This window comes from Periophthalmus magnuspinnatus, chromosome 14 (genome assembly GCF_009829125.3).
Source record: "Periophthalmus magnuspinnatus isolate fPerMag1 chromosome 14, fPerMag1.2.pri, whole genome shotgun sequence".
NCBI lineage: Eukaryota > Metazoa > Chordata > Actinopteri > Gobiiformes > Gobiidae > Periophthalmus > Periophthalmus magnuspinnatus.
In genome coordinates, this window is record NC_047139.1 from 15,454,958 (window position 1) to 15,479,426 (window position 24,469).

Sequence of the window (24,469 nt, forward strand, 5' to 3'; positions counted from 1 at the left end):
CTCTGGGCTGCAGGGCTCAGGGTTTGGAGATGGGAAAGGACATTTTGCATGTGTGTGTGACAGGAATCTGAAGGTAGAGAGCAGAAAATGACTTGCTTTTACAGATGTACTCCACCCATATTTTGCTTATCTAGGATTGGGTTACTGTGTAAGACCCTTTAACATTCCAAAACCAAACTCAGCTGGCTGCTCTTGATGTCAATAGTCCTAACCCTAAAGAGAAACAAATTTTGATCAGTTGTATTTGGCCTTTCGGTCAGGACATATGAGGGTAGTTGTGTCCGCATGGTAAACCCTTCAAGCATGGCTTTGATGTTGTTCCTAAAATAAAAAAGCAGGTCCTGAGCTCCACTTTATAAATAAGATTACAAAAACTTTTTTACAATAAAGCTGTGCTGAATATATTTGGACACTTAGTGTGTTGTACATAGGGGCATGTTCAAGACAGTGAGGCTTTAAATGGCCTTGTAAATAAGCAAACGTGTATATAAGAGGCTTACAGCCAGTTTATTATGACAACTGAACAATATCAAATTCAGGAAGCAAATCAGTTAACAAAAACGTAACGGGCAGACACGACACAGGTCACATGACCACTGCTTTCCGGGTGGACTGGGTCTCCTCTGCTTCATGAGGTGATCCTCAACACTGGTGTCAGTGCGCAGCATCCATACCTTCACTCACACATCCAGGGTACAAACATGTGGGAATCACCCACAACAACACTTTGTAATGGGAGAAAGAACTCGCGCAGCTTTAGCTTAGCTTAAAGTCATTTGGTCGTAGTGCTTTCAAACTGAAGAGTGGTTCATCCTTTGGAGAAAACCATGCTCACTCATTTTATAAACTATGAAAGAAATTACAGCAACTCAGCTGAATCTCAACTTTCCAGGTGTGGACATGCCTTGAACAATACCACCATTTGTTAGAAAAAACGTGGTGTGCTGAGAATATTTCCCTACAAAAGGAACAATCACAACAATGAATTGTCATATTTTCCTTGATTTAAAAATGTCTCTAAATATATTACAGGTTATATAATAGCTACAGATATACACACAATGTGGCTCCAGCACAGGTAAGAAAAGTCATGGAAGCCTTTTCCAAACCTTTTTGTGATCAAAAACAAAAACCAAGAGCAGAATATTATTTTAGTTTGTAAATGCCATGTTTGCTTCTACACAATGTACAGAAAATAAGACACTTTACATTTCCATGACAACACAAAATAAGTTTACAAAAATTACAAATGTTAATATATATAAAAAAGTGTAACATAAAGAGAAGGCTAGACTAATCTTTACACAAACTGGGAGCGCACGACTGATACTGACGGGAGTTAAAATATGTTTACAATATACAAAAACTAGTCTATAGCAATAAGAAGGGTGGTCAATGTGATGGTCAGTTATGGATATGCTGCTTCATACAGGTGAGACTTCTTTAAAATCAGTTTAAATTGTGTTAGCAGTCAGAATCCTTTTTTTTATGATGAAATAAAACATATGCAAACGTATCCAAAGTACTGATCCCAGAGCACGTATTGGTTCTGTTGTTTCCCTTGATTGCCAATTGTGTCATATTTCGAAAGCGCCCAATAACACAATACTTTTGGACTGTATTACAGACTCAACAGCTTTGAGGCTGCTATACAATACACGTGCTATTTACAACCATTAATACATCTCTGAAACACATTTCTTTTCAGAACAAGCCAAAATCTTTAAAAACACGTTCATTTTGAGAAAAATATTACATGATTTTTTGTTTAGCCCAAACAATTGAATATTCTATTATACATTACCCAAGATTTTCTATTTCAATACATTTTTCAAAATGACATTTCTTTGTTTTGACAATACAATTTTGCACAGAAACATTACTTCTACTGAGTGCTCAGTCATTATTATTGGGAATTGATATTTATTTTTTATAAAAACAAACGATTCAAATGCAAACATGGAAATGACCACACGAGTCGGTGAGCTCTGTGGCAGATGTGAAGCAGCTCTCAGGGACAGACACATGGGGAGAGGAAGGGAGTTTGAATAAAGTTAAGCTATATAAAAATACAATAGCACAAAAGTCCAGGGACACTGTTCTTTTTACAAGTCTTCAATATTGCAGACATAGTCCACCAAGTCAGTGACCCCTAACAGATCATCCTCATCCTCCTCCTCACCCTGTGCCCCCTCTGAGCCCACCCCGTTGGGGGCAGTGGCTTTGGGAGTGTCCATGTGAGAGTGTGGGGCTGGGGCTGCGCTCTTCACTGCGCTCTGTCCTGATGTGGGAGGCAGGCTGTTGCTTTGCCCCTTTGTTCTGTCCTCTGCTGTTTTTTTCGGTTTGTCCTCTTCACTTGTCTTCTTAGATTTGTCCTCCTCATTCGTGCTCTTGGGTTTTTCCTCTTCACTGGACTTCTTGGGTTTGTCTTCCTCAGCTGGCTTCTTAGGTGAGGCCGCCTCCTCCTGCTCCTCCTCAGAGTCATCAGAGTCGATGCGGTTGACCCGTTTCCTGACAGGCCGGTCCTCCTCTGAAGAGTCTGTCTCGTCTGAAGACTCATCATCTTCTGAAGCTCTGCGCCGTTTCAGAGCCAGCCGCCGGCGTCTCTGCCTTGAGTCCTCATCAGACCAGTCCCTCTTCAACCTGCGCTCTGGACGCTCCTCTGACGAGTCCCTCGAGAAGCTCGCTGAAATGACAAGATATAACAGTTCATCTACAAGGCTAGCTCACACGAAGTGCTTTTCTATAGAAGTGTAGGGCCTCAAATTATAGGTATAGGGTATGGCTTTTTCCACTACGAACTACTAAAGTTTTCCAGAATGTGGAGACAAGGGTTCAATTGATGTCATTTTTATATATATATATATATATATATATATATATATATATATATATATATATATATATATATATATATATATATATATATATATATATATATATATATATATATAAAAACTTAAATAAAAGTGGTTTTATTAATGCTTGATGCATCACTACTTAAAGAGCCTCACTACCAGGCAAGTAAAAAACAAACGTATTCAAACTTGATCCAGCTCGTTTCCCATGATTTTCTAACAGTAGGAGACTGACCACTGGTGTCCGAGCTGTCATCCAGGCGGCGTCTGGGTTTCATCTTGTCCCTGTTGGTCTCAGCTTGGGAGCCCTCAGACTCTGACGTCTCATGGTAGTTCACGGCTCTTTTGCGGCTCCTGCGAGAGCGGCGCATGCTCACATCCAGATCACTGCTGCTGTACTCACTGGAACCTTCTGTAGCTGGACACATGCACAGAGCCACACAGTAAGAACAAGTCAACACTGGGCATGGCAACAGATCTGCACAATTACTATTGAATATAAAAAAAAAACAACTACCAATTTCATCCTCTTCATCCTCATCAGTCTCGTCCTCCTCCTCATCTGAATACCCTTTAGGTCTCCGCCTCTTGCGTTGGCTCTTCCTGATTGGCTGTTTGGGACGTGATTTCCACCTCCTGCCGCCTCCACTCTCGTTGTCACTCTCATTGGACCCTGCCTCACTCTCCCCAGAGTTGTCCGATGCAACAAATTCCTCTGATGTGCTGTTGTACATTTTTAAATGAGCAAAGATCAAAACCAGATGAAAAACTCCAGAAAAAAACAAAATGATTCTGCTAAACCTTAAGCTTGCTTCATAATCAAAAACAAGCTGGAGTTACATTTTGTTTCATAAACCAAAATCAGGACTGAATTATTTTGTTTCTATAATTTATGTTGCAAAGTGTGAAATAAAAAGGCTGTGGTGTCCAAAAGTAGTGTTAAAAATGAGAGTAATGGTTAATTTAGAACTTAACTATGGACCGTACACAGATAAAAGCAGCAGTATGCAAAAAGGAAAAGAAAGTACCTGCCGCTGAGACAGAACTCCTCCTCACTCTCCTCCTCGTCCACAGTGCTGTCAGAGTCCAGATCATTGAGACGCCTCCTCTTCTTCTTTTTCTGCCCCCCTGTGGAGCGGGGGGGTTTGCCATTCTCTTTGCCCTCCTCCTGAAGGATGGTGGACATGTCTTTACCTCTGTGGCCTGTGATATTGGCCATGTCTTTGCCTCGACCTGCACCTGCCAAAAAATAACCAGTGTCATATAAATTGTACTCAGAATCACCATGATATTTCCATAAATAGTCATGTTACCTCCTCCCTCGGCTTCTTTGATGTCTTCCTCAATGGCCTCCTCAATTGCCTCGTCAAACTCATCAAATCTAAAAATAAAATTCACAATCACATTTCTAAGTTTTCCCTGAGAATATAGTTTGAGGAGGTTTCAGAATAAGGCCGACCTGTAGCTGATGGTTTTGCGGGTCCTTGTTGACCTTCGACCCCAGCTCTTACTTTTCTTGGATTCCTTCTTCTCCTTCAACACAACTTCTGGTTTCTCTTCCACCTCCACCTGTCAGATCAGATGTTGGGATTCTGTGCATGTTGTATATGGGATAAATGTAGTACAAATACAAGTATTTTACTCACAGCAGGTGTGATGATGTTTTCCACACTGATTCCAACATAAATCAGACGCTCTTTCCTAAAAAACACCAAATACAAGTGAATGTTTGCGGAATGATTATGAATAGTTGGCATTCTTTCACTTCAGGTAGACCTTATTTTAGAGAGCCAATACTATAGTATACTATAGTAGTGCTATAGTGTTTCAATAATGAAATATTGTAGTATTAGCATAAAAACCTGAAATTCACTGACTGCTCCAACTCCAGTTTGACAACACACGTGGGGAAGCATGATGTGTACAATTGCAATTTGCAGTGTTACCACTGGATGTCACTGTTGCCCAAACTATTTGGTCCATTTGCAACTAGTTACTGAAATATTTTTGCATTTCTCCACAATCACAACAACACATAAAAATCTAAGAACCTTCATTGACCCTCACCTCCTCTCAGCCCGCTCCTTCTTCTTTAGTGCTGCATCAAGGTTTTGGAGTGCCTCGTCCAACTTGTCACAGAGTTGTTTCTAGAGAGAACAGGCACAGAGCGTCAGATGCGTCAGGTTCTTGGGGTCAGGGCTCTTAGATAAGATATTTGAGCGATGCGAGGTACGTACATGTTGGCAGGGTGGACAAAACCACTCTCCGTCCGGGATGACCATGAGTGGAGGTCTGAGGCAGGCTGTGTGGTAGCCACTGTCACACGAGTCACACAACAGGATCTGGACAATAAATAAATAAAAACATTAATTTCATAAATAGTGAGTTTTCAAAACTTTTGTACACCATAGACATTTCAGGTTTGTGGTACTGTGCATAAAAGATGGCAGAAACTTAAAAAACGTACATCAAATAACTTTTCTGGTAGACACTAGCTTTTTTCAAAATTTATATTGTTTTGTGTGTTGTTTCACAGTATCATATTTGTAACTTAACTACTGTATTTATTCCAAGAAACCTTGAAAAACATGCATTCTTACTACTGCATTTCCATAGAGCTGACCTGTAACTCTGCCTGATGGCATCACCTTTTCATCTCCATGGAATTTAATTTAATTTCCATAGGAACAGGAGGCCTTCTGGATTTATAATAGCATGTGAACATCCTGGTTTAAATGATGACTTTGTCGTGTTTTCTTTTGTTGTTTTTGTCACAACTGGTTTACGTTTTGCTATTGGTGGGTCCCATTTAAAATCCACGGTAGTTTTATGATTTTATGTAAGCCCTGATAAAGACCGTTGTAGATTAAAATGTTGGCTTTTTCTGTTGTGTGACTCATACTTTTCTTACTTGTTACATACTTTTCGATTCTTGTGTTTTTCAACAACTTTTTAATTTCTCTGGTATATATATGCATATTAGTCATAATGCATAGAGCATCCTAAAACCACTGGAATAACAGTAGAATCCATGTCCTCACCAACTCGGGGTGGTTGGGAAGGCCACAGTGCTTGCAGGGGTCTTCGTTGGGAGGTAGGTCGTCAGAGGAGCAGGAGGACTCAGAGCTGTGTCTCTCTCTGTTGCGGTTGCGCCTCTTCCTGGATCTCTCCACTTTATAATCTTCATCGCTAGTGTCATCTACTTCACTCTCCTCATACTCGCTTGTCTCCTCCTCGCTGTTCTCTTCTTCGTCCTCAGAGCCTTTCTTTCGGCGTCTGGTCCGTGTGTTGGTCCAGCGAACCTTTCGTCTCTTCCTCCCCTGGAAGGATAACATACAGTCATGAAGAACCTCGTCATGGCAAAAGACCTGGACGACTGAGGGATTACACAGATAACACACAGTCACAACAGTGTCCAAAAAAGAATGTTTCGAAGATTAAACTAATGGCAAAAAGTAACATTCCTATTCAAAAAAGGCATACCAGAAAAAGGCAAAGTCGCACTTTTTTTCCTCATAATTTGGCCGGGGGTGCGACTTATACTCAGATGCGACTTATATGTGAAATTATTCAAGTATATAATTTCACATCTTCGTTATTGTCACAATGACAACTGTGCGAGGGAACTCCAGGCTTGTGTACCAGTATGCCAGCGACACAGAAGTGAGACCAATGATGAAGAATTCAATGATTTAGTGATTTGGAGTGAGATCGAGTGTAATATTGTTAGCTTGTTTTTTATGCTTTAGTTATCTGATCAACTGTTAATATCTTACATTAACACACCAGACACATTCAGTTTGTTAAATAAATGTGTTATGTTACATGCTGTACTGCTATTCAGCCTGTTGTTTTCCATTTTATTGTTATTATAACTTTCCTTGAAAGATAAAATGTCTGTTCTTGGTCTCGGATTTTGTAAAATAAATTTCCCCCAAAAATGCAACTTATAGTCCTTATAGTAGACTTATATATGTATATGTTTTGGGGTTTTTTTTCCTGAAAATACCGTATATACAATTATTCACCTATTGACTGTTAATTCCATAGTCTCTGTACTAGGGTTGTCTTTTCACTGATGTTTACTGTGGTCTTACTTCATCACAGTTCGTACCATAGAACTAGCAAACACATAAAATATAACATAAGCTCTGGCTCATACTACATGTACAAAAAATTGCATATGGACACATGGAAAATATACATACCACTTTGGCCTGCTAGTAAACAAACCAGTGAACTGAAAACTTCATATTTTTATTTCTCAATTGTTAAATAGTGCTCTGTCAGGTAAGACTTTGTATTAGCGTAAAAGGCTGAACCGGAAAACAGTACGGTAAGTAGTTTTGGTGACCTTAAACAAGATTTATGATAAACTAAACATTTACAATATTGTTCCAAATGAAAAATTATCACCTTTATGGTCTTATAAATAAAGGATAAATAAATAAGAGGAAATTAAATATGAAATGTATAAAAGAAAATGAGTCAAGTAAATTTTCTTACAGGTATTAAAAACACCATCACCATCTAGTGGTCAAACAAGTGAACTGTAACATGTTTAATCAACCATTACCTAACACATATGTAAACATGTAGGTGAAGCATAGACGGTGAACTGAATATGAGTCTGGTATGTTAACATAAGATATTAACAGTTAATGAGATAACTAAACCATAAAAAAACAAGCTAACAAGTTTACTCTCAATCTCACTCCAAATCACTAAATCCACTGAATTCTTCAACCTCAGTGTCGCTTCTGAACAACTCCGCCTGCTCCGGAAGTAGATGAAGCGCCGCTTGTGTGGCTGCCATACTGGTACACGAGCCTAGAGTGCCCTTGGGCAATTTTCCGTGTGACAATAACAAAGAAATTATATACTTAAATAATTTCACATATAAGTCGCATCTGAGTACAAGTCACACTCCCGGACAAACTATAAAAAAGTGCAATTTATAGTCCAGAAAATACAGTAGTATTCAAACTTATTTGAGCAGGTACTGATACTAAAAAAGTCATTCACAGGACAGAAATGAACCTTTCAGCTTTAGACTAGTATACACCTATGAACCACTACAGAACCAAACCTGGATGATTAAGAAATTCCACAGATATGAGGCCATATGGTAATATAAAAAAGTACTATTATTTACTGCTGAAAATCACATTCTATTGTCTAAAGAGTGTTTTTGTATTATCTTCATGGTATCCGTATTGTGTATCGAGTCTGTTCCTTAGTATTGAAATCAAGTTTGAAATTTTAGTGTAACACTGCACTGTAAAAATCTGTCAAAGTCGATGTCTAAAACTAAACAAAGTAAATGTTTTGTCACTCCAAAAAAGAGGAAAATAATCAAATAAATTGCAGACAGTTATCCAACAGTAATCATCAGTGTTGTAGTACCTTCTTTGGCTGTCCCTCCTGGTCCTTGTCCTGAACCTTCTTCTCTCTGGGCTTCTTTGGCGTAGCCTTCGTCTCCTCCTCCTCCTCCTCTTCCTCCTCGCTGACGTCTTTTTTCTCGTCCTTCTTCTCTGTGGGTTCTGGGGCTGGTTTGGGTGCCGGTCTGATCCTGGGCGACCTCCTCAGAGAAAGGCCCGTGTTAGTGTCCGATTCAGAGTCCTTGTCCTCTCTTTGCAACTCAGCCTTTCTCCTGTGGGCCGGCCTTTTCCGTGGCCTCCTGCCCACCTTCTTCTTCTCTCCCTCCTCATCCTCTGCTTTCTCCTCCCGTGTTTCCTCTGCTTTCTCCTCCCGTGTTTCCTCTGCTTTCTCCTCCCGTGTTTCCTCTGCTTTCTCCTCCCGTGTTTCCTCTGCTTTCTCCTCCCGTGTTTCCTCTGCTTTCTCCTCCCGTGTTTCCTCTGCTTTCTCCTCCCGTGTTTCCTCTGCTTTCTCCTCCCGTGTTTCCTCTGCTTTCTCCTCCCGTGTTTCCTCTGCTTTCTCCTCCCGTGTTTCCTCTGCTTTCTCCTCCCGTGTTTCCTCTGCTTTCTCCTCCCGTGTTTCCTCTGCTTTCTCCTCCCGTGTTTCCTCTGCTTTCTCCTCCCGTGTTTCCTCTGCTTTCTCCTCCCGTGTTTCCTCTGCTTTCTCCTCCGGCGTTTCCTCTGCTTTCTCCTCCGGCGTTTCCTCTGCTTTCTCCTCCTCTGCTTTGCCATTCTCTTCATTTTTCTTTTCTTCCATCTTCTCATCTTTCCCATTGCTTTCCAGGTCTTCGCCATCTTTCTTCTCTGCTGTTTTAGTATCAGGTTTCTCTTCATCCTTGCTCGTCTCTTGTTTGGTTTGCTCCATTTTCTCGTCCTCACCATTAGTCCCTCCATCTTTTTCTCCAGCTGTAGCCTCCTCCCCTTTGCTGGTCTCTTTAATTCTGTCTTTTTCAGGAAGGACAGATTTTGGAGTCTCTTTCTCATCGATGTCCATTTTCTCTACACACTTAGGTGTTTCCTCACTTATTTTTGATTGTTCCTCCGTTGGCTCCTTTTCACCCACTTTTGTAATGACTTTTGTTTCTTTTTGCTTGGTCAGATCTTTAGAATGACCAGTCTTTTCTTCATTCTTTGTTTCTACATGTTTTTCACAGGTTGCAGAGGCTTTTGAATCTTCTACTGTTTTAGTCTCATCTGATTGGGCATCTATACTTTCTTCTACTTTAACTTCTTTAGTTTCCTTCTCTGGGGCTTTTGTTTTGTCTTGGTCTATCACCGCTATTGTTTTGTCGTTATTTGCGTCTTGGTTCTTCTCAGCACTAGTTTCATCTTTATCTTTTGTCATTTCAGTCTCTGGCTCTACTAGTTCCTTCGTGTCCGTGTCTTTGGACTTTTCTACAGATGGTTTCTCTGTATTTTGAACATCATCTATCTTCTCTTTAGGGGGCATGACAACTTCCAACTTATCCGATTGGTTATCTGGTGTAGACTGAGGTTTAGATTGGTCTTCATTATCTGGCAAAGATTTGGATTCATCTTCATTGCATGGAGTAGGTTTTGAATGCTCTTCTTTAGTTTGCAAAGTCTCCATTGCTTGGTCATTTTTTGGCTGGGAACTGTTATCTGACTGATCAACATCTGTCTTGGAATTATGGTCCAAGTGGACAACGTTTGACTTTGACGCTTCTTCTGATTGGCTGGATTTAGCCTTCAAAGTGCTGTCTGAGTGGTCAGTATTTGACTTATTATTTTCAGACAGATTAGATATGGCTGGAGAAATTGTATCCGATTGGTCACTTTTAGATGGAGCGCATTTCTCCAGTGGGTCTTCTTCCATCTTTTCCACTTTGTTTCTCTCACCATCTTCTGTGACTGAAACATCTTTTGTTTTTGACATATTGTTGTCCTCTGATGTTTTTTCGTCACTAATTGCTTGGTCCTTCTCAGTTTGATCTGGTTTGGGTTTACTTTCAGAGTCTATAGTATTGCTGTGAGCCTTGTCTGCTGCTATGCATTCATGTTCCTCCTGATTGGTTGCGTTGCTGTCATCCTTAGCTAGTGAAGTTGTGGAAGACTCGTCTCCTTTTGTTTCCATTGCTTGTATGTTTTCAATCTGTTTACCACTTACACTCAGCTTATCCACTTCCATCTGCTCCTGCTTGTCCAGATCCTTCTCCTCAAGCTCGCCATTCACATGCTTGATTACACTCTGGGATTCGGTTTTCACACTGTCCTTGGCCTGGATTATTGCTTGGTTTGGGACAATAACACTACTTGTTTTTTCAAATCCCTCGGTGAACTTCATGCCTCTCTTCTTAAGTGGGATCTTGGCCTGTTGCTCACTCAGCCGCTCCTCTGACAGTTCGGTCATGGCTGGGGTCACCTCCATAGGCTCCTCTTTGATGACCTTGGTCTCTGCTGAGGGCTTTTCTACAGATGGCTCGGGCTCTGCTTTGCACTCCGGGAGGCCGTTCACTGGAGACTTGCTCTCCTCCGTCTTCACTTTGTCCTGGTCTTGCTCCTCATCCTTCTTTGGAGACACAGGAATGTCAGCCTTGGTTTTTGTTGGGTCCTTGCTCTCCTCATCAGACGATTCATCATCTGACTTTTTCTCTTTATCTGAAATGTAAACACACAAAATCAGAAAATGCATGTTAATTTAGAACATGACAAAAACAGGGCTGCAAAATTAGAGCTGAAATTGGCAAAGGCTTCAATTATCAAGTGTTCTCTGCATAGAACTAAAAATGCTTTCCCAATGAGGTTTTATATTAAAAACTTAAACCATGTAGTTTAGACCTCATATTCTGAAATGCTCAGGATTCTTGTATTGGTTCAGCAGTTCAGATTCAGAAAATAATGCTCTTACAGGTTTTAAGTGCATATGACAGGTTAGACTACTCATTTCACTAAAATATACTAATTTCACTAAAATATACTTATATATATATATATATATATATATATGATTTTTGGTAAAATCTTAAATATAATTATGCCTAGTTTTTTTTTTTAATCTAATTTGACAATTTTGATGACATTTAATATTGTATTTATTGGTTGGACACAGGCAGGGGACAAAGCTTGCCTAACTTATGATTAGACTTGTTTAAGACAAATGACAACACTTTTATCTTATAAAATGAAGGTTTAAACCGTCAGAAAAATGCCTTACTTGAGTGTAAATTGTCTCTGCATTTTGGAATTTTCCATGTTGATGATATAGGTAGAGGAATTGTTTTAGAACTGTTCTGTCCTGTATTTTTGTACTTTTTCTTCTCCACCTTTTTCTACAAACTGCCACTTAACTGATCTAAAACTATCATAAATACTGACCACTGGTACTATCCCACCAAACCATGTCAGAAAAAAAACAAAACACGAAAACCTGTCGTATGTACTATAAACATGTAAGGCAATTTGGGAACATACCCTCCACATTTTCCTTGCCCTCTTTAGCTTTGGCTTCCAGGTCTCGTTTCAGGAGCTCAGGGTCAATCTGTGTCTTGAGCAGAGCCACCACTTCAGCCAGGTCGTTCCTGTCCCTGTATAAACAAACAGAATGTCACATGTTGCCCTCTGGGGGACATCAGGGGAATTGCCACAGCTTTAAATATGCATTGCATCACTCAATGTAGAGAAGTTTTTGTGATCCTGACATTTCGGCTCCCATCCAAAAGCCATGTTCAATTGATGGAACTGGGTTAAAAAACTGGGACTTCTTACTCTGAGTAACTAAAATTGTAAAACAGTGTCCAGATGAACACTGATGAAACCCTCTCTACATCGAAAATCTCCTGCATGAATGAAGGACTACACTGTCTCATTTTATCACTTTAATTACTGCCCAAAACCTAGAAATTCTTAAAGTAAAATGTGAATGCAAAAACAAACATAAATTTTAGCTAGCATCAATTTAAAAGCAATTTAGGAGCTTATGGTTAGTGTTGGATTTGGAAACTCAAAACGCATTGCATCGTTTTGAGTGTCCAAATTTCTTCTAAACATTTTCTATATAACCCTTGTAGAATTAGAGTTTTCAAAGCCATTGCAAGTCTTAATGTTGTCATAATATATTGTATTGACTATATAATCCTGTGTATCCTTGTGAGGAAACCAGTGTGAGCTTGGACCTGACGATGCACTTCCAGGAGGATCCGTCCAGGTCGTCCTGCTCCTCCACATACATCCTCACGTTGTTGTCCTGGTCCAGCTGGAACCAGTACATCTGACCGTCCTTGTCCCGGCCGATGGGCTGCAGACGCATCGCATCGGCATCCTCCTCATTGATGGCAGCTTTGAACTTGACATTCTCATCAAACTGACACTCGCACAGGTACTGGAGGAAGAGGAACCATCTTATATTAAAACATACTCAGGAGAATTATGTGGTCAATATATCATACTGCAAAATGTGGGCCCTGCAGACCTAAGCTTGGACTCACTTTGAGGATTCCCGTCTTGCACTCCATGGACATGGTCTTGTATCCTTTCTGCTCGATCTCCCACGCCCATGTTGTGTTGAATTCCTGGCAGATCTGCATGAGGACATGAGAACAGTGCTTCATATTAGAGCTGGGAGACATCTCAAAATAGCTGCAAACAGAAGGTCTTTCACGATAATCTTTCAATATATGAAAGCTAGAACAATGTATTTTAGGGACTCAATATTTATTGTGTGTACAATTTATTTGCAAAAGTGGGGAGATTTTGGGTATTTTAATTGTAATACAATACGATTATAATACGTTTTGTAATAAGATAAAATTTGAGCTGCAGAGGGGTCATTTTTATGGCTATTTATCATTTCATTCTGCTATCTATTTGTTGCAGCTTATGCTACATAATGAAACTGTCTATTTAAACATAGTTTACTGGGATTATCTTGCATTATTGTTAATGTATCGCTGGCATAAAGTAGTTTCATTATCAGTTATCGCTATACATCTCTAACAATATATCGTGCTTCCAAATTTGTTATCAAGACAGGCCTAGCAAACAGAAGAGACAAGACTAAATTAAAACAAGGGTATCATTATTTTTATGGTCTACTAAATAAATACAATATTTGAACATCAGGAGCCGAGTGCAGGGCTTAAGACTAGCTGGTGCACTAGTCATAGTAATAGGGTTTGGTTGTAATTTTTAGATTTAAGTCAGACGTAGGGTTAAGACCAGATGTTACCTTGACAAGGTATTTCTCCCATCGGTCCGCTGACACAGATTTCCCAATCTTCCTCAGTAACTTCACATGAAGGTCCACTAAGAGCTTTGGAACTGAGAGAGAAAGAAGAGAATCTCAAACATCTCCAAACACATCAGGATCTAACATGATGTAAACTCAACCAAGACTCAAACATGTGCCACCAAAAAGAACCCAAAATGGTTTCAAACCACACAAATTCTAGCATTTTTTTTGTTCCTCAAGAAAACGGTAATAACTGAAATGCTTCAGGAATATTTTTTACAAACGCTAAAGACAAAGCAAGACCAAAGAAGCCATTCCTGCACAAAGTCCAGTACAATTGTGTTTTTGTGCCATCACTGTGGATTTAATAGCCACAATTACATAACAACACGCGCCGTTTAGGTTTTTCAACGTTTCATACTTGTATCTGTCTTTCTTCGACGCCTTGTGTTTGGTATTGTTCTTAAACATGTATTTTAACAACATTTAAGCGTTATTGAGATAGTTCATTTAGCAAAGACGCTCCATCAGGAACGCTCCATGAGGCCGCGCATGCGCACAGCGGGCAAAACAGTCAAGTTGTCTGCAGAAAGCACAGACCAACCGGAAATATGGTTTATTATCATTTACGCCAAAACTTTAATATATGCCTTACTTTCAAATGCTGGATTATAAAGAATATACGTTTATTTTAAATTCATAGTAAACAACTGCTGACGCGTAGTTTATAAAAAATGTACGTATAACAAAGTAAGAGTCTTGTTATTGATGAAAGAGTAAACCGGAAGCCATCGTTGTTATTCTTTGTGGCTATGTAAACCACTACAGTACAAGATATTTAACTGTAAATAAAGTGCACAATATTACGTCAATGGAAAACTACAGTACAATTATGAATTAGACCGCCAAGAGCAAAAATACACCATTATTAGCCCGTACATGGCTCTCAGCCCCGGGTCTCCATCACTCGTCTCTGTTGCTGTGTGCACACTACGTTACAGAGCAGATAAAGGCTACTGCTGCTGCTGAAAAAATTAAGCTCAATTCAAAATGTCCAAAGTGACAGAAAAGCTCGGGCACAGCAGGCCTACCCTGCTTGATAAATGTGTAAATAGCCTACTCTCCGGTTTACATCCTCGTGTAGAAGCCAATGAGAGGCTACAATAGTAATACAAGTCAACGAGAGGAAGAGAAAAGCACACAATAACACACAACTGGCTAACAGAGCTGCTAGCCTATTAGCAGGGAGCATTAGTGCACTGCTGAAGCGTCTCCTCCTCCCCGCCAGCAGATCGCCACTCTCCCCGCTCACCTGAGGATGTGTCCCGCAGATAGCGCTCCAGCTGAGGGAAGGTCAGCTCCGGTAGGTCCAATTGGACCCCGTACCGCTCCAGGAAAGAGCAAATCACTGCGTAACTTGGGCACAAACCGGGGACAGAACTCGCTGTTGCCGCCGAAGCAGCCATCTTTTCCACACACCAGCGTCAAGCCAGGCGGATTTACACATGACAGTACCACTTCCGGTCAGACAAAATAAAAGCACCACAACTGCGAGCTACGCTATGGCTATGCTTAGAAGCACCGGAAGAGAATTTAAATAATACGAAATAATATATACACAGACTAGTGTTACTGGAACAATGCATTGTTTAACTAGCGAGTAAACAAACAAAAACATAAAAAGCAAAACAAAACAAAAAAAGAACACAACATTTGGCATGGCCAGTAACTCATTATGAGTGATTATAAGATTCAAGAGCTGTAGTAGGACAGCCGTGGCTCCAGCGCATAGGCCTACTGTCGTTGTGCCTAACCTTGCCTAATATGACTGTGGTGTTTGAGTAGAGTGAATTGCAGCCTTGTTCAGATTACCCCAGGGCAACTGTACTTTACCACTATCAAACATGGAATGAATAACTCTGAGTATCTGGAAAAGCAATATTTATGATTTGCATCATTATATATTCTATTATTATTACAAGAGGTGCCATGTATCATCTTGTCAGTTTTGTCATCTCTTGAGCATAAAGTAATTAGGGAAACACAAGAAAAGAGCAGAGTCAGTTGAATTTCATTGAAACTATCTTTATTTCACATTTATTGTACACAATAAATACAGTTTAACAAGCACTGGCTGTAAATGAGTTTGTCCAAACCCGACAGAACACTAATTGAAAGTGAGGGCACAGAAGACCAGTAGCAAGTTCAAATCTCTGTTGGGAGGAAACTATAGTCTCACAACTAGATATTTTTTTAATACAACAGGGTAAATATAAACTTCAAAAATAAGTTTGATGTCATTTAGATCTCAAGGAGATCAACGAAAACACAGCAACATGGCTGACGATAACCTTGTAATGGAAACTACACTTAGATTATTTCTAGTTCTAAAACGCAAACTACTGTTTATCAGAAATCCATCTCCAAGGTCTCTGTAAACTAATATTTTAAAAACAATGCATCATCATCTGTCTAAAATGAATATAAGGCTAAATAAGTGGCGAGCTGTTTGAGTTATTATTTATATAATACAGCTGGTAAACTAAAAGTCAAACATACACTGTAGAAATAATGCACAACAGCTCAATACTGAAAGGAAACAGACATCAGAAAGTGCTCAACTGTGACAGTTCAGGTTGGATAGCAGCTCCAGATGAGTCCTATAGAAGGCCTTCTCTCACACACAGCCTCCAATATCACTACAGATCCAAACACTAGTACAAGTACGCACTACTATACTTATCCCCTCACATAGGGAACAATTCCTCAGCCTCTGGTGCAAAGTAATATCACAAGAAGCAACATGTGTTAGGGACACAACTAAACTAAAAAAAAACAAAACAATTTCAATCCAACGTTTTAAGGTAGGAGATTCTCCCTACTGACACACAAGAATTACTAGTCAAATTGCCACTTTTCCCTTTGTTAAACTGGTGCACGCTTAAGGAGAGGACCAGCCTCTCAGTTTGATCCAGATGAGACTTCAGTTTGTGATGTAGTTATTCAACATTTTGAAAATAGAATCATTTACTGTGTTGCATAGTAACCCAATTGTGCTTCTTATTACATTTGATATGATCATAAAAATATTTAATCATTCTGCGTCAGGCTCAACAACGGAAGAGGCACACGGATTAATGCCACAACTCTTTAATATAATGTATATATATATATCGTCATGGTTTATTTGATCCTTTTCATCCTTTCATCATTTTGTCATCCACTTTTCCCTTCTATAAAATATCAAGTATCAAATATTAAATGTAGAAATCTTTGAAATCGGGCTGTGTGGTAGATGTAAATTGTAAACTGCTCACTTTAACGTGCAAATGGTCACATTTTTATACAGCACTCTTCCACCTTCGAGGCGCTCAAAGCACTTTACATCAAGGAACCACTCAGCCAATCACATACTAGTGTAGGTGTCTTGCCAAGGATGCAACAAGCTGTAGGAGCTAGAATCACACCGACAACCGGTGGGTCAGTGGATCTGACCACTGAACTAATGATGTTTATGTCGAGAGTGGTATTGGAACCGCCAACCTTCGGATCAGTGGATAAACACTGAACTAACTGAGCTACTGTTAAGTGTGTATCACCCATCACAGTATAAGAGACAAACTAGTTTGTTTCCCCATCCATAATTATAATAATGAAATATTCAATAAATGGGTATGGCTTAGAGATAATAAGCAATTATTTTAAAAAAATATGACCATACACTGTCATAACCACGGTGAGACTGTGGGCAGACAGATGGCTAGTGCTTGGTTGGTGAAGATTTAGTTCTCTCATGAAAAGATCAGCCACACCTTTACAAATACCACATACAGCTACATTTCAACATGTTCTACTAACACATGTTAGCCCAGTGAGAGAGTCCTATGTCTGTATCAGGAGCAGAAGGCAAAGCTGGGCGTGGGGGCGGGTACAGGGGGAGACGTGGAAGGCACTTGGTCGCTCCTGGTCTCAGCTCCAGGGTGAGCTCACACCAGAGTGATCTCCACCTCCTCTCTCCTCTTCACCTGACCTCGAGGATGCTGTTTAGGAGGGGGAGGGGCCGCTCGCACCTGTGGACCACAGCACACACACAGTAAGGTCAGGGCTTACATTGTGTTCTACATGCTTTAATCTGGATTTTGGAGGATTTTTGCAAAACCATTTTCCCAGGATGATTTGGGACATTTTTCATGTCCCTTGTCACTCAGGTTTGTCATGTCATGTAAATTTATAAATTATGCCAAAATAGAAGATGCATTTTTTACAGCCCCGGCTATTCAACCAAATTTTACAGAGGGCAAGATTTCTCAAAGGCCCATGGCCTAAGGGCTGGATTGGTGCAAGGCACGCCACCACTTTCAGCACAATTTAGGTCACACAAAATATCTAGATGCTTCAATAATGATAATATAACAACAACACTGCTATATTGATTTTTTTATATGAAAAATAAAATTTACCAACATTGCTCTGCCAAGTGGCAAAACCAGTACTGATTCAGAACTAAACTAGACTAGTACCAATCAGGTCTAAATCATGACCAGAACTAACCCAGGATTCAAACATATTTCTCTAATATATTGAGGAAGGTCTCGGGCTGTATCAAGGGCCTGAATTTGTTGTTGCAAGTTGACTAGGCCTGTCTTATACTGAATGAGAGCAGACAGGTTTATTGCTACTAAGTGTTGTCAAAACATCAGATAATAATCTATACTAAAACTAGTATCAAAACTAGATACACATTTGAGCAGGTATCAATACTAAAAAGTCACATTTACAGGACAGAAATGAACCTTTCCTGAATAACTTTAGAATGATCTTGAGCTTGTTCTGTCTCTTGTTGTATATCAGAAGACCACATAGACTTGTATATGACCAAGGCCCACTATAGAAACGTATTTATTATCATTGTGATATTCGAATCGGCATCGGTATCGGTATTGAGTCTACTCCTTAGTATCTAAATCGAGTTTGAAATTTCAATATCATTACAACACTAGTATTCCCTGTTCTAAAAAATAAGCCTTTATCGTAAAACGAGCTTGTCAGAGTACCACAGTTTCAAGGATTACTCACAGGTCGAATGGATCCAGAGGCAGTGTCAGGATACTTGGGTGGCTGTGTTGAGCCTTGGACTGGGCCTGGGACAGCAGACAGTTAGACAGGAGCATGCGGTGAGAGACTGAGAGGGAGAGAGGGTGGTCCTGTAGCACTAGTACTCACTGTGATAGGGGCTTTTGAGTGGTGCGGGCGAGGCTCTGTGGTGGCCGTTGTGGTAGGATGGGGGCCGGCCAATGGGGGAAGCAGAAGTGCTGGATGGGCTCGACAGAGGAGATGACAGGGTGGGGGTCTGCAGGGGGCTGCTGTGAAGGGGCCCTGGGACCAAGGGGCTACGAGGAGACTGCTCACTGTGCCCCTGCACTGAGGGGAGTGCCTGGACACAAACACAAGTCACACTCACAAGTCAGGCATATCAATGAGATATATACATTTATATGTTTTTCATCATCATTTTTCATTAATAAATATTTCAACATTACCAAGTGCGCAGGCTTTGTCTACATCTGCATATACCTCAGCCTATGATCCACATTTAACATTAAAGCCAGCGTATGTCACTTTTTAGCCAAAAAATAGACAAAAATAAAAGCATGTTTTTTTTCATTTTGGTTGTGTTTGTTGCATTGAAAAACAAGGAATAACATGTGTCCTTACGATGAGCAGGCTTACATCTCCACAAACCTGACTCATATTTGGCCTGGAGGAAGGCCCCCTGCTTATTTCTATGGGAATGTTTTTCCTTTTATAATGGTCCACAGTATGGAACATATCTATCTCCAGGAATAAAGTTCTGAAGTATGATTTTAGCTTACTGCAGGTGACATGCCACTTCCAGAAAGTTACATACTGTACCCTTAAATGATCCCATATTTACCACATGGACAAATTAATATATTGCATCCATTTTGTTGATACATCTAAAATATTAACATATCAGTTACACTAGTCTAGTATTAACAGTATCATTGCACACAAGAATAAATATATGGCCATGTCGGCTTGTGAAAGCCTGATCACGTCAGATCTCAGAAACTTAACAACCCTGGTTAGTACTTCGATGGGAGACTGCTGAGAATACCAGGTGCCACAGAGAGGTACCAGTGGCAAAAAGTTGTGTCCTTAGGTAAAACAGTCACATTGCCTAGTATGAAAGTGGTGTGTGAGTGTTGGTGGTGGTTGCAGGGGCTGATGGTGCAGATTGGCAGCCTCACTTCCATCAGTCTCACGCAGGTTAGCTGTAGTTACAATAGTGACATACCACCACCAGATGTGGAGTGAAAGAATAGTGCAATGCAAAGTGTCGTTGAGTATACAAAAAGTGCTATATACATTTAATACATTAATATTATTATTATTATTATTATTATTATTATTATTATTATTATTATTATAAACAGAGAAAGGTCCTCTAGTAGTACTAGTTTCTAGTTACTTTTTAATACATGTTTTAGATCGTTTTTAGAGCATTTTAGATCCGTGTTTTATATAAATTAAACAGTTGTAAGAGGAATTTGGTCAATCAGAGCAGGAGATGTAGAGGCGTTATGTGTGTGGGTTTAAAAAGGAGGAGATACAACAGTGGGACAGCCCGTGGATTGGGACGATTGGGACTTGTGGTGTACTCAATACTCATATGATTTCAAATATAGCTGCAATAACATGGCTAGAATTAGAATTCAAAGCAATCAGTGTTTACAAACAGGAAGATGAACATTTTAGAGCAGAATGGAACATTAAAGGTACACTGTGGAACTTTTCTGGTGGAGGGTCCATCACCTGCCTGGAATGTTCCATAGTATGGCATTACGCTTATTTATCTCTACAGAGACAGCAGGTGACAGGCCCAAGTTATCTGTCAGATCAGTGGAGAGGCAAGCCCACTCACAGAAAGAATGCAAGTTTTTTTGGGCCAATAAAAAAACATGTTATTTAGTTCTAATTTAAAAAAAAATACAAATAATAACTCAATGTTGCCTTACAACAATAAACAAATGCAAAAGCATTAATATACAACAAAGTTAAACATACAATAAAAACATTTAAAAGCAGAATAGTGCAGCTGCAATCTGGTGGTGTGGTGGAGTGAATACAGCTGCATTTTGATTTGGTGTTGCAGAGGTCAGGAGGGAGGGTGTAAATGAAAATACAAGATGGATACATTAATGCCCTCCACCAGAAAAGTTACACAGAAGTTTAGTTAAACATTTAAAGGTTCACTAAGTCCGCCCAGGTGCGATGTGGTGGACCTGCAGATGTACCTGTGCACTGGTATCCCTCTGCATGTCTCCGTTCTCACTGGAGGCCGTCAGGTCCTCCACCAGCACCGCGGGGAACACGCCTACCACACCGTTAAACTCGCCCTCCCAGAAGCCATCGTCCTCATGGGTCTCTCGGCTCAGGATGCGGATGATGGCGCCCTCTGGGAAGGATAGCTCATCTTCTGTCTGCCCGGCGTAATCGTACAGGGCCTTGGCGAAAGATACTGCACACAAACAGTACTCATTATACAACATTCAGGCAACACTGCACAGTAGTTGCAACTATTTTGGGCATCTAGTTAATAAAAACTAAGCACTAGTGTTGTCACGATACTAAAATGTCAAATTTGATTTTGATACTAAGGAATAGTCTCAATACCGACTCCAATACCACAATTATAATTAAAAACGCTGCAGGCAATAGAATGATATTTTCAATATTAAATTGTTGTACTTTCTTTTATACTACCATGTGGCCTTATCTATGTAATCCCTCAGTCGTCCAGCTAGGGTCCATAGTGCTCCATGGGCGTGTATTAGTCTATGTGGTATTATTGTAAAGCAGGGGTGTTCATTATGTCGATCGCGATCAACCAGTCGATTGCGATCTACCAGTCGATTGCGAAGGCATTTTGGGTAGATCAAGTCCCATCATCCATCCAGTCACATGACTAATATACAGGACAACCAGTCAGATTACACCTGACCCTAGGTCACATCATGGGCGCTGCACACGCAGAAACAAGCGTGAGTTAGTTTAACCCTATAGCGTCGGATCCTATCGTCGCTGACTTTCGGTTGCGGACTTTCCAGCAGCGTAACTCCGCAACTAGTCGTGCTCTCATGTAAATTCAAAAGGCGTCTCAAAGCGGAGACATGGGGCTATCTAAATATTTTACCGTCATTACAGTAATCTGCCTCTGTTGTCCCTCGAAGGCGACGAATGAGAGCGCGGGGCTGCGGGGATTTTCCCACTCATTTATTCGCCGCGTAAAAGGAAAAAAATACGGATGGATGTGTAAAATAGAAGTAGTTGGGTGAAAAAATGCAGTAAATTGTGATACTTCGTCTAACATGATTTTTATGGATATAAAAAAAAGACAAAACCGTAATCAACATGATTAGCTCTGTTATCGCTTTCAAACGAAAAATGCAATTTTACTCCTGGCTGGCTGTCAGAAGCTACTGCCCGAACTATGCATCCCTCACTGATCCCATTCACTGCAAGTCATTAGAGCAGTAATCATCATTCAAGTAATTATGAACATGTAAGAAGTTCAATTGTGTTGTGCAGTATTATCTCATGACGATGTGCAAAGTACATTAAAATGCACTGTACATGTAAGAATTCATAATACATTTACAAATAAATATATGTAACATTTTTGTATTAGGTGGTAGATCTTTCAGACATGAAGAAAAAAGTCTGAGCACCCCTGTTCAAAAGCCATTCAGTAAAAGTTCATTTCTGTGCTGTGAATGTGACTTTTTTTTAGTATTGATACTTGTTCAAATGTCTAGTATAGTATAATGTAGTAGTAAGTTTTAGTATCAACTAGTATCTAATTTTTGATACTTTTGAAAAAATTTCAAGGCATTATTGTGAGAAAGATCCTTATGTATTTGTGGTTTAAAAGTCTTTTATTAAAGGGCCTGTGCCAGATTTTTGACCATGAGCCAGGAACATGTTTTAGTGTAAATTGTTTGCCCCACCCACTTAGCTATTCCTGTGATATTGCACCATTACACAGAGACAATTGTCTAGGATAGTGTCACACAGTTGTTTCCTTAGAGTTCTCACATCTTTGCTACGATTTGCCTTTATTACTACTTGAGTAATATTTTTACATATTTTACATTTTAATATTAAACAGTACTCTTACTTGAGTAAAAGTTTTGGTTAGTCTTCCTATTGTGTGTAAATCTACAAATGACAAATATGTTGACAATATGAAATTATTTGAACATTTGTGTTTCTTGCAGTGCTCCTTCAGACCTTCAGATATGATTTAGTTTGTCTAATTTTTGCGTCTATCCTTTGAAAATAGTAGATTTTGTGCATTATTTATTTTTTTGTCCAATTAGCTTAACTTCAAATTATAAATCATAACAGTTACTCTTTAAGTTATTCTTACTTGAATAGGACTTTTCCCAAAAACTTTTTACTCTTACTTGAGTAATTTCTTAGACCACTACTTTGCACTTCAACTTGAATAATATTATCTTGAAGTAATGTTACTCCTACTTGCATATAATTTTTGGCTACTCTACCCACCTCTCCAAATGAGGTACAGGTACTTTAACATAGAACTATTTTGTGTGTATTTGTGTGCTTCCAATTCAACTCCAAACACTCCCAGCACTGAATTGCCTTCTTATCAGGGAGAATGAGTTGATCCCATTCTATCCACAGCCCCTGGTAGAAGATACCCTGGGGTGTGTCTCCTCACCGCTGGAATCTCCATTGACAGAGGTGGAGTGCTGGTCCATTTCGGGCTCAGTGGAGTTGCTGGAGGAGTGTGAGCGGGCATCGAGAGCGGCCAGAGTCTGTAGCATGCTCAGCAGGCTGTTAGAGGATGGCAGCTGCAGGTACTTCTCTGGGACGTAGCCCACCTGACCACTGCGCTTTCGTGCCTAAACACCAAACAACACCATGTCAACACATGATCCCTTAGAAAACCCTCCTTTTACACTAATGAGTTCCTTTTATTCTAATCCGTAACATATTGCTGGGTTTCAGATGACATCACAACATTCTACAGGCCAATCATACTTATTAAATGCAGATTTTTGTTGTTATATAGTGAGTTCTAGGGTGTAGTCACTAATAGAATCGATTCATTTGTACATTTGTACATTTACCTGTTGGATATTTCATGACAAAGTGCAATGTATTCAACAGGAAGAACTGGCTCTTGCTCCCACCTGGGAGTATGACAGTTCACATTGTAGAATCTGAAATCTGAATTGTTTTGAACATGACTAATGACAAAGATGACATGACTGAAGTTGTTTAAGTAAAACACAGAAACGTTTGAAAATTTAGAATTTAGTGGTTATTTTTGGTCTAAGAGTAATATTTGCAAATTTCCAAATCATATGTCTATATTTGCATTTACAGCATAAATAAGTAACAGCAAATATCTGAAATATGCTACAAAATTACCCCAAGTTTACAAAGTGTAACAAAGAGTGTAGTGCAGAGACCTTGACCCAGTCCTCCATGTCTCCATCATCAATGACCTCCAGGATTTCGTGCTCCTCTATGGTAAGCTCGTCGGGCTGAGAGGCCTGGACACAGAGCACAGGGGTTAGAAGTGGACTGTAAAAAACATACAGGTAAGGACTCAGTACCTTGTATGAGTACATGACTTTGCAGGTGAGGGGGTAGTTCCTTAGGGTGCTGGAGGGGCTGGAGCTGCTGTCATCCAGCACCTCTCCACTGTCCTCCATCTCCTCCTCATCCTCCCGCTCCAGGTCAGCTGTGCCCTGAACAACACACACTTCTGTTATAATATAATCTGAGAACATAACAGGGATGTCAAAAGTATCAAAAGTCATGTACTAATCGATATTAAAACAAGGATCGATACTAAAAAAATCATTCACAGGACAGAAATGAACATTTTTTGAATAGCTTTAGAATGATCTTGAGCTGTATCAGAATAAGTGTAAGACCACATAGAC

General features: G+C 39.9%; 2 protein-coding genes across 2 annotated transcripts in view; both read right to left on the reverse strand.

Annotated features, from left to right (window-relative positions):
* Positions 1–520: 520 nt before the first annotated feature.
* Positions 521–14,976, reverse strand: rsf1b.1 (remodeling and spacing factor 1b, tandem duplicate 1). The gene is made up of 16 exons (XM_033978932.2): positions 14,776–14,976; positions 13,461–13,552; positions 12,721–12,813; positions 12,409–12,614; positions 11,708–11,820; positions 8,265–10,894; positions 5,900–6,178; positions 5,096–5,200; positions 4,926–5,005; positions 4,505–4,559; positions 4,318–4,427; positions 4,172–4,239; positions 3,887–4,097; positions 3,376–3,581; positions 3,094–3,276; positions 521–2,686 (listed from the first exon to the last, which is right to left on the reverse strand). Exons 1-16 carry the CDS (start codon positions 14,927–14,929, stop codon positions 2,106–2,108), a joined length of 5,166 nt encoding a protein of 1,721 aa, XP_033834823.1. The 5' UTR covers positions 14,930–14,976; the 3' UTR covers positions 521–2,105.
* Positions 14,977–15,532: 556 nt separating this feature from the next.
* The window catches only part of LOC117381893 (F-BAR and double SH3 domains protein 2-like), a 34,380-nt gene continuing 25,443 nt past the window's right edge, over positions 15,533–24,469 (reverse strand). The window contains exons 14-20 of the mRNA XM_033978936.2: positions 24,137–24,271; positions 23,990–24,073; positions 23,233–23,416; positions 20,783–21,006; positions 18,687–18,897; positions 18,540–18,604; positions 15,533–17,533 (exon numbers count right to left, since the gene is read on the reverse strand). Coding sequence (XP_033834827.1) covers positions 17,450–17,533; positions 18,540–18,604; positions 18,687–18,897; positions 20,783–21,006; positions 23,233–23,416; positions 23,990–24,073; positions 24,137–24,271 — 987 coding nt within the window. The 3' untranslated portion in view covers positions 15,533–17,449. The remainder of the gene's footprint in view (positions 17,534–18,539; positions 18,605–18,686; positions 18,898–20,782; positions 21,007–23,232; positions 23,417–23,989; positions 24,074–24,136; positions 24,272–24,469) is intronic.

What these genes read in the sequence shown, in the direction of transcription:
- rsf1b.1 (XM_033978932.2), bottom strand. Translation starts at nt 14,929, where the DNA reads ATGGCTGCTTCGGCGGCAACAGCGAGTTCTGTCCCCGGTTTGTGCCCA. An exon ending in GGGCAAGGAAAATGTGGAGG is followed by an intron (nt 10,895 to 11,707) that starts GTATGTTCCCAA and finishes TTTACATTTCAG; the next exon opens with ATAAAGAGAAAAAGTCAGAT. An exon ending in CAAAGAAGCCGAGGGAGGAG is followed by an intron (nt 4,098 to 4,171) that starts GTAACATGACTA and finishes ATTTTTTGGCAG; the next exon opens with GTGCAGGTCGAGGCAAAGAC.